This window comes from Piliocolobus tephrosceles, chromosome 2 (assembly GCF_002776525.5).
Source record: "Piliocolobus tephrosceles isolate RC106 chromosome 2, ASM277652v3, whole genome shotgun sequence".
NCBI classification, from domain to species: domain Eukaryota; kingdom Metazoa; phylum Chordata; class Mammalia; order Primates; family Cercopithecidae; genus Piliocolobus; species Piliocolobus tephrosceles.
The window spans coordinates 190,973,969-190,983,618 of record NC_045435.1 but is presented as its reverse complement, the minus strand read 5'-3'; the positions used below and the strand labels follow the sequence as shown (position 1 = coordinate 190,983,618).

The 9,650-nt window shown below is 52.1% G+C and overlaps 1 protein-coding gene across 7 annotated transcripts in view; it reads left to right on the top strand.

The window, feature by feature from the left end:
* Nucleotides 1-9,650, top strand: part of XXYLT1 (xyloside xylosyltransferase 1) — a 194,097-nt gene that overhangs the window by 21,154 nt on the left and 163,293 nt on the right. Inside the window, exons 1-3 of one of the 7 annotated variants that reach the window (XM_031935279.1) lie at nucleotides 3,360-3,486; nucleotides 4,752-4,937; nucleotides 5,173-5,250. The exons of 1 other annotated variant lie outside the window; for it this stretch is intronic. In XM_031935279.1, coding sequence (XP_031791139.1) covers nucleotides 5,218-5,250 — 33 coding nt within the window. In that variant the 5' untranslated portion in view covers nucleotides 3,360-3,486; nucleotides 4,752-4,937; nucleotides 5,173-5,217. Of the gene's footprint in view, nucleotides 1-950; nucleotides 2,009-2,612; nucleotides 3,487-4,751; nucleotides 5,251-9,650 lie in introns of those variants that run through there. 5 more of the 7 variants (XM_023214782.2, XM_023214785.3, XM_023214783.2 and 2 more) reach the window with 5 other exon arrangements.

Genomic DNA, 9,650 nt, shown 5'->3' with positions numbered 1-9,650 from the left:
TATTTTTTTTTTTTTTTTTTTTTTTTGAGACGGAGTCTCGCTCTATCACCCAGGCTGGAGTACAGTGGCGCAATCTTGGCTCACTGCAAGCTCTGCCTCCCGGGTTCACGCCATTCTCCTGCCTCAGCCTCCCGAGTAGCCGGGACTACAGGCACCCGCCACCACACCTGGCTAATTTTTTGCATTTTTAGTAGAGACAGGGTTTCACCGTGTTAGCCAGGGTGGTCTGGATCTCCTGACCTCGTGATCCGCCCACCTCGGCCTCCCAAAGTGCTGGGATTACAGGCGTGAGCCACCGTGCCCGGCCTGAGATGAGCATTTTTAAGATCCATGTAATCCCATCCAGTACTGCTGCTCTCTGAAGCCATCATTCAGCCTGGGCATCTACTATGTGCCGGGTGCTGTCCTGGGAACTTGGGTGTATCAATGAACAGAAGAGACAGAACAGGTGAAAAGTCCCTGCCTTGTAGCACTCACATCCTGGCAGGAAGAGGACTAAATGAGCTCTTAAAAATGTCTAGTTTGCTGCCCGGGAGGCACTGAAGTAGGGGTTCATAAAGGGTTAGGTTTCTTTTCATTTCTTTGTTCCATGAAAAGCAGATGAATAAATCATACAGTAAGTTAGCAGGTGAGTACATTATACCATGTGTCGGCAGGAGAATAAATCATACAGTAAGTTAGCAGGTGAGTACATTATACCATGTGTCGGCAGGAGAAGAGGACTAGGAGTATGGGGGTGGTTGCAGTTTGTTTTTTGAGATGGAGTTGCATTCTTGTTGCCCAGACTGGAGTGCAGTGACGTGATCTCTGCTCACTGCAACCTCTGCCTCCTGGGTTCAAGTGATTCTCCTGCCTCAGCCTCCCAAGTAGCTGGAATTACAGGCATGCGCCACCACACCCAGCTTGTTTTTATATTTTTTAGTAGAGACGGGGTTTCTCCATATTGGTCAGGCTTGTCTCGAACTCCCGACCTCTGGTGATTCATCCGCCTCAGCCTCCCAAAGTGCTGGGATTACAGGCGTGAGCCGCCGCGCCCGGCCAGTTGCAGTTTTTAATTGGATGGGCAGGGAAGCTGTCACTGAAAGGTGGCATTGAGTGAAGACCTGAAGGAAGGAAGGAGCTGGCTGGGCAGCCCTGGCAAGGAGCATCTGGGTGGCAGGCGCGAGGGGCTGCTGTGTCAGAGGCTCAGCGCAGTGGCCTGGGCGATCGCAGTGGGTACCCATGCCAGAGCTAGCAGGAGGAGGGCAGCTCCCAGCCTGCATCGGAGTGAGGATTCCAGCTTGACTGGCTCAGAGGAGGAGGGCTCTGGCCTCCGTGGAGAGTAGAATGAGGAGCCATCACCCTGGCCTGGGGAGAGAGGATGGTGCTGGGCCCGGGGAAGCTGTGGCGGTGGTGAGTGGCGGAGGGTTCTGGATCCGTCAGGAAAGGGCTGTTACTAGGTTGGGATGTTGAGGTTTTCCCCACTGGAGTTTATTTATGCGTGGACTTGAAGTATGTGGCATCAAGAGGGCTGGAGACCACACGTTTACCTCTTTTGACAGCACTTGGGTTTGTAGTGAGCAGGCTCAGTGGGAGCTGTGCCCCTTCATGAAGGAGTCAAATAGGACAAGTGAAGCAAGGGCAACCCTGGTTCCTGAAAGGTTGAGTGTATTCTGGAATCAGCGAGACCTGGGCTGAAATCTGGGCTTTGGCCATCGACCCAGTCACCTTGGGCAGGGGCCTTCCCCTCTCTGGCCACAGCGGCCTCCTTTCCACGGGGCACGGTGATGGCGAGGATGAGATGAGCTCATGTCTGTCTACGTTGCTGCCTGACACATGTTTCCTTTCTTTGTGATCCCATGAAGAGCAGGTGCCAGTGTGCCATGTGCCTGTCATGTGCCATGCGCCTGGTGTGAGCCATGTGCCCGTCGTGTGCTGATGTGAGCCGTATGCCTCTGATGTGAGCCGTGTGCCTGTTTTATACAGCGTGTTGCTGCTTAGAGAAGTGCCGGATCCTGAACGTTGCCTGGTGGGTGTAACCTTTTGAGGTTACAGGAAGGGATTTAGCGAGAGGCTTTAGATGAGACATTAGGTGAATTAGGTGAGTGGGATATGACGTCAGGCGGGTAAATCAGCGTGTCGAACTCCTCCTGGCTGCTGGTGCCGCGTTTGGCCTTTTAAACACAGTGTTTCACCCACAGAAGGAGGCATCGGATGTGAGCAGTGCATCTAAAATTCCGTCTGCATGTTTCCTTCATGCATTTTCCCAGTGTCCTAGAGCTGTCTGCAGTATTACCTACTTAACGTATATTTTAATTTGACCCCTGTATTAGTCCATTTTCACACTGCTGATAACGACATACCCGAGACTGGGTAATTTATACAGGAAAAAGGGGTTTGTTTTTTAGAGGTGGAGTCTCGCTCTGTCCCCCAGGCTGGAGTACAGTGGTGCGATCTTGGCTCACTGCAATCTCCTTCCTCTGAGTTCAAGTGATTCTCCTGCCTCAGCCTCCCGAGTAGCTGGGATTACAGGTGCCTGCCACCATGCTCAGCTTTGTATTTTCTTAGAGACGGCATTTCACCATGTTGGCCAGGCTGGTCTCAGACTCCTGACCTCAGGTGATCCGTCCGCGTTGGCCTTCCAAAGTGCTGCGATTACAGGTGTGAGCCACTGCGCCTGGCCGAGGAAAAAGGGCATTTTAATGACTTACAGTTCCTCGTGGCTGGGGAAGTCTCACAATCATAGTGGAAGATGAGGAGCGAGTCACGTCTTACATTGGATGGCAGCAGGCAAAAAAAGAGGGGAAACTCCCGTCTTTTGTTGTGTTGTTGTTGTGCAGGGAAACTCCTCCTTAAAGAACCATCAGATCTCATGAGACTTATTCACTATCACAGGAACTGCGTGGGAAAGACCCGCCCGCATGATTCCGTTACCTCCCGCTGGGTCCCTCCCACAACGTGTGGAAATTCAAGATGAGATTTGGGTGGGGACACAGCAAAACCATATCAACTCCTTTTCCTTCTTCTTTTCTCCTTAGCTCCTCCTGAGGTAGTATCTGTTGACATCAAAGTTCTAAAGCGTTTTTCTTAGTACTTTGCACAACAATATAAGCCTGTAGATATTGAAGTGGTTGGTCCGTGTGCCTGTAGGACTCCCTTTTGCACCCCTCTGGATGTATGTGTACCAATCTCAGGGAGCACTGGACGAGGGGCTTTGTGAAACCCAGGAGAGCAGGCAGCCTTGAAAAGCGGCTGATAAGGTTTGGCTGTGTCGGGACCCAAATCTCACCGGAAATTCTAAGCCACACGTGTCAGAGGAAGGGAGGTGATTGGATCGTGGGGGCGGGACTTCCTCCCTGCTCCAGAGTCAGTGAGCTCTCAGGACATCTGCTGTTTGAAGGTGTGTAGCGCTACCCCCTTCTCTCTCTTGTCCTGCTGCACCCTCTGCCGTGTGTCCCCTCCGCCATGATTGTGCATTTCCGGAGGCCTCCCCAGCCATGCAGAATCGTGAGTCCATCAAACCTCTTTTCCTTATGAATCACCAAGTCTTGGGTAGTTCTTTATAGCAGTGTGAGAACAGACTAATACAGCAGCTGAGCCTGCCCTGGAGTTGGAGGGTTTGAGCCTGGCAGGGCTGTCTGGGGATCATGGCTCTCCTCCTTGGGCTCCAGCTGTGTCCCCAACCCAGAGAACCAGGAGGGAGGAGGGGGGCCAGTCGGCACTGGGGCTCAGTGCCAGTTTCAAGAGAGGCGGGCCCCTAGAGGAGGCTGTGCACAGGGTGGGGTGTGGGGGATGGAGACGAGCCTCGCGGCCCAGGCCACCTTCCTGCCTGCGTGACAGAAGCGGGAATCTGGCTCGGTGCCTCCCTTTGGGTGTTACTCATGGTAAAACTGCAGTGTTCTTTGGAGGTCATAGGTCATGGGATGGAAGGACAAATCGAGGAATTTGGTGAAGAAGCCCTCACAGCCCCCAAGTGGTCGGCTTGGTGAATATGTGGACTGTGACCACCCAACCTCAGATTTCACAGTGAAATCCTGGAACTGCCATTTGCTCTCTTCTCCTGCCTCAGCTCCTCTCTTTCCCTCGCTGTCATACCTCTTCCCCTCCTTTTTATGGAGTGGAACATGTTATTTGGTAGAAAAACGGCTTCTACTGTCAGGAAAATTTAGTATTAAATGTCAAAAAACATGATTTATAGAAAAGGCGAATTAAGGAATGTTTCTACCCACTGTGCAAGGATTATTTCCAAAAAGTTCGCTAAAAGTGTTCTTTAGTGAGTGCCAAAAACAGGTGGTGAGTGACTCCGTGCGTTTGTTTTGACAAATGCCTGCTCAGTGTGGAGAGACGGAAATTGGGACCAGGAGGCTGGAGTGGCAGGTGGCGAGTGGCGAGTGGCGCTGGGGAGGGTGCGCCGCCCTCCGGAGGCCCGGCTGGGAGTCTGGGACTGGTTCTCCGACGGTGGCTGTGGGGGCTGGATAGTCTGTGTTAAAGAAATCGTGGATTTATGCTTGTGGAAGCCCTCAGGGTGTGTCACGGTGTCTGGAAGGCCATGTGGCCACATTCTAACGTCACTGTTGGCTGGTCACGAACACACAGAATCCAGATGATAGCACAGACCCCTGCTTGCCCCCACCTCTCTGGAGCTGCCTTGTGGTTTATTCCTCATCAGCCTGGAGGAGCGTCCGGGGCTCACCCCCTCTGCCTCTGCTCACTCCTCAGTCCTCTCAACGCGTTTCTTTTCATCTGTCCCCTGAGTCTTGCTCTCCCTTCAGGGACATGGTTCCATCCTGCTGGTTTGCCATAGTTCCTCATGGCCATCCTGGAAGTTCATCTGGAAGGCCCGGGTGTTTGAAGGTCCACGAGGTGCTATACCTACAAGACAGACAAACTCTGTATTGCTATGCTAACACGGTCTTCGTCCCTGTATCCACTTGCCAGAGACCCTGTTGCCATTGGAGGTGAGGAAGACACGAGCAGGGTGAGGGGAAGGAGAACTGGTCTGGCCACACTGGGCACAGAGAGGGCACTGGATCCTTTACCCGGGTCTTCTTTCTTCCAGCCATGACAGCCTTGTCTTCCTGGAGACCGATGCTTGATCGTTGCTGTGTTAGGAGCACCTGGGTCGAAAGCAAATTGAGATTTTTGAAAGAGAGAAGGGGTTGATTGTAGCCATTTATCCTCTCTTCATTACAGGCAAGAAAAAACCTGGTGAACCACAAGTGTGCTAGATGGAGAACAATGAGAGTAAATGTGAAGAGAATAAATCAGCAGGTGTGTGTGTGGTTGTGTTGTCTTCTGTATTAGACCGTTTTTGCGTTGCTATAAAGAGATACCCGAGAATGTGTAATTTATTTTAAAAAGAGGTGTAATTGGCTCACGGTTCTGCAGGCCCTAGAGAAGGGTGGTGCCAGCATGTGCTTCTGGGGAGGGCCTTAGGAAGCTTCCGATCATGGCGGAAGGTGAAGGGGAAGCAGGCACGTCACAGGGTGAGAGCAGGGGCAGGACAGAGTGGCAGCGGGTGGAGGTGCCACACACTTCTACAACCAGATCTGCCGTGAACCGCCTGCGCCAGAGCTAACTTACCTCCGAGGGGAAGGTGCTAAGCCATTCCTGAAGGATCCGCCCCCACGATTCCGTACCTCCCACCAGGCCCCGCGTCCAGCATTGTGGATCACATTCAACGTGAGATTTGGAGGGGAGACACGTATCATCCTCTCTGCCTCTTCCCACTCCCACGTGAGGCAAATACCCACGGTTCCTTCAGTCGCGCCTCAAATTAAATGGTTTCTGGGCCGCTTGCCTCCTTGGGACGCTCTAGAACAGGTGCGTCCACTCTTTTGGCTTCCTGGGGCCACACTGGAAGAAGACGAATTGTGCCGGGCGCCGTGGCTCACGCCTGTAATCCCAGCACTTTGGGAGGCCGAGGCGGGCCGATCACTTGCAGGAGTTCAAGACCAGCCTGGCCAATATGGTGAAAGCCCCCTCTACTAAAAATACAAAATTAGCTGGGTGTGGTGGCTCATGCCTGTAATCCCGGCTACTCAGGAGGCTGAGGCAGGAGAATCACTTGAATCCAAGAGGCAGAGATTGTGGTGAGCCGAAATCATGCCACTGCACGCCAGCCTGGGTGACAGAGCGAGGCTCTGTCTCAAAAAAAAAAAAAAAGTATTATCTTGGGCCACACATAAAATACGCTAACACTAATGATAGTTGAACTAAAAAAAGAAAGTTGCAGAAAACTCATACGTTGGGCCACATTCAAAGCCAGACTAGGCCTGGGTTGGACAAGCTTGCTCCAGAATTTGCCCATTGTCCTCCTGCAATGTGACTCAAGAACCAAACCCAACCAGTACCCTGGGGCCATCTGACAGGGATTGAGTAGAATGGGGTCATCTGTCACCTTCTTTCTCAGAGTGCCTAGGGGCCACCTACAGTAGAACCACTTGGGAGTGGTATTTTTTTTTTTGAGACAGAATTTAGCTCTTGTTGCCCAGGCTGGAGTGCAATGGCACGATCTCGGCTCACCGCAACCTCCGCCTCACAGGTTCAAGCGATTCTCCTGCCTCAGCCTCCCGAGTAGCTGGGATTACAGGTGCCCGCCATCACACCCAGCTAATTTTGTATTTTTAGTAGAGACGGGGGTCTCTCCATGTTGGTCAGGCTGGTCTCGAACTGCTGACCTCAGGTGATCCGCCCACCTCGGCCTCCCAGAGTGCTGGGATTCCAGGCGTGAGCCCCCGCACCCGGCCGGGAGTGGTTTTTAAATGAAGATTCCTGTGCCTCGCTGTCGACCCTGACTCTGTGCTCAGGACCCTGGAATCTGTGTTTTAGTAAAAGTCTCCCCAGCAAGAGCCCACATGCGCATGCGGCAGAGCTGGAGACCCCAGGCCCAGAGCTGCCCTCCTGGTAGTGTGGGTGAAGCTGGCAGGCTTGCTGGAGACACGCCGCCCAGGTGACAGGTGACGTTTCATCAGCCCCGTCCAGTGGGCCGGTGTCTTTGCGTTACATTTGCTCCTACCCTGCCCTGGTCCTATCAAGGTTTTGGACGACTGGAACTGGAATAGGGCCCGTCTCTGCTGACACAATGACAATCTTGCGGGAGTCCCAGAACGTTCATTGCAGATTGGTTACCTAGAAACTAGCGACTGTCCAGTAAGCGCGAGGTGGAGATGAGGGTGAGGAGGCAGCAGGTGAGCGTAACGATTGGACGTCGTGCTGTGAGGACAGTGTGGGGAGGAGGAGCTGCCGCTTTTGAACTGTCAGTAAAGTAGGTTGTGAGAATGGATATTGGACATGGCTTTAGAAATTAGCTGGGCAGGCTGCTTTTCCCCTCTTCTTTTCCTCAGCTGTTTGTGGTACTGCCTGGCAAAATTAAATTATTAGTACCTCCAGGACATCCTGCAAAAGTGATAATTGTCACGTGCGGGAGGGGCCCGGCCTGCGCTTCTGTCTTTTTCTTTCCTCATAAAAGCTGCACATCCATGATGACTGTTACCTTTTCCATTGAAAGCTAATCAAATTCAGAGCGTTTCCCACGTACCCTTGGAGGCCTTTGTTTTCAAAGGGACCTCAAGTCACTGGTGGGGGCAACAGGCAGCCGCTGAGAACCACAGTGTTTCCAAGACCTGTTCGTGACCAAGCAAGGAGACATCAATAGACCTGGGGCCTGCCCATCTATCACTCAATTATCTGTCTGTCGCTCCAGGAAAACCTCATTTAAGGAAACACCTTTGATATCATTTCAGACATACAATTTAGATTCGGGCACAGCTATTCTGAAGTAGTAATACAGGAGTTATTAAGAAATACTTTTTAGGCAGATAGTTAGGGTAAAGGTTCTCGGTGGAAAGTTTCTTATAATAAGAAACAACCAGGCCGGGCGCGGTGGCTCAAGCCTGTAATCCCAGCACTTTGGGAGGCCGAGACGGGCGGATCACGAGGTCAGGAGATCGAGACCATCCTGGCTAACACAGTGAAACCCTGTCTCTACTAAAAAATATAAAAAACTGGCCAGGCAAGGTGGCGGGCGCCTGTAGTCCCAACTACTCGGGAGGCTGAGGCAGGAGAACGGCGTAATCCCGGGAGGCAGAGCTTGCAGTGAGCTGAGATCCGGCCACTGCACTCCAGCCTGGACAACAGAGCGAGACTCCGTTTCAAAAAAAAAAAAAAAAGAAACAACCCCCGAACCATCTCTTTTCTAACAGAAAAGGCGGCTTGAAGGGCCGGGCCAGCAAGGTTTGATATTCAAATACCACTCATTAGAAACTGGGTTCACTCAACAGGGCGATTCTCACCTTCTTCTCCTTGTCACCCGGTGTACCAAGTGTCATGGCCACCTGCGGATAACACCTTGTGTTCAGAACCTCGTGGAGCCCTACATTTGCATATTAAAAGGCCTAAACTAAGGTGGGAGGGCCAGGTTTTTCTGTGGGCTATGTAAATAACATAGCCTGGATGCAGATCAGGCCCCACCTCCTCCAGCCTCACATGTAACCCACGACTTTTCCACCGAACTTCCTTTCTCTTTGTTCCACGTCCCCTCCCTTTTATCTGTACGGGGATCTGTTCTCTTCTTTCTTCCTTCTTTCTTGCCTATTAAACTTTTTGCTCCTTAAAACCACTCCACGTGTGTCCATGTCGTCAATCCTGTCGGCACAAGACCAAGAACCCTGGTGTTCCTCCGGTCATCAAAGTCTTATCAGTGGCCAGGCGTGGTGGCTCACACCTGTAATCCCAGCACTTTGGAAGGCCAAGGCAGGCGGATCACAAGGTCAGGAGATTGAGACCATCCTGGCTAACACGGTGAAACCCCATCTCTACTAAAACTACAGAAAATTAGCCAGGCGTGGTGGCAGGTGCCTGTAGTCCCAGCTACTTGGGAGGCTGAGACAGGAGAATGGCGTGAACCTGGGAGGCGGAGCTTGCAGTCAGCCAAGATCGCGCTACTGCACTCCAGCCTGGGACACAGAGCAAGACTCCGTCTCAAAAAAAAAAAAAAAAAGTCAGTAGTTTGCAGGTTGGGTGTAAAATTGAGGCAACATCTCCTACTGACACAGTGAGATATTGTAGGCCGGCTCTGCGGGGCATTCTATCCAGCAGGTTAAAGGTGAGAAGGAGGCCTGTGCTCTGGAATATTTACAGTAAGTCCCATGTGGAAGAAATCTCTTTCTCTGGGTGAGGGCTGGGATGGAGGTGGAGAAGCATAGGACATGCCCGGGGAGATGCTGGGGTAGGAAAGAACTGCTGAGTTCCCAGGTGCTGCTGTGGGGCCACGGGGCAGCATTCTGTGTCTGGAACGGCTGTTCCATCACGCCTCCCCTCTGCCCCTTTATTTGCTCGTTCCTACCTGCAGCAAAAGCATGTACAGAGCCTCCACTGCACGTGCAGCACTTGACTGAGAGCTGGGTGTGCAGCAATGAGTAAGACAAGGGCCTGCCCTCGTGGTACCTTACAGGCTGGCTGGGAGCTGGGGAGAGGTGGGCAGTAAGGGACTAAACCTGAAAAATATGACATAGCTGCTGGTAAGTGTTATGGAGGAAACGAATCTGGTCATGCAATAGGTAGGACTGGGGTGTGTGTGTGTTTGTATGTGTGTGTGTGTGTGTATGTGTGTGTGTGTGTATGTGTGTGTTTGTGTGTATGTGTGTGTGTGTTTGTGTGTGTATGTGTGT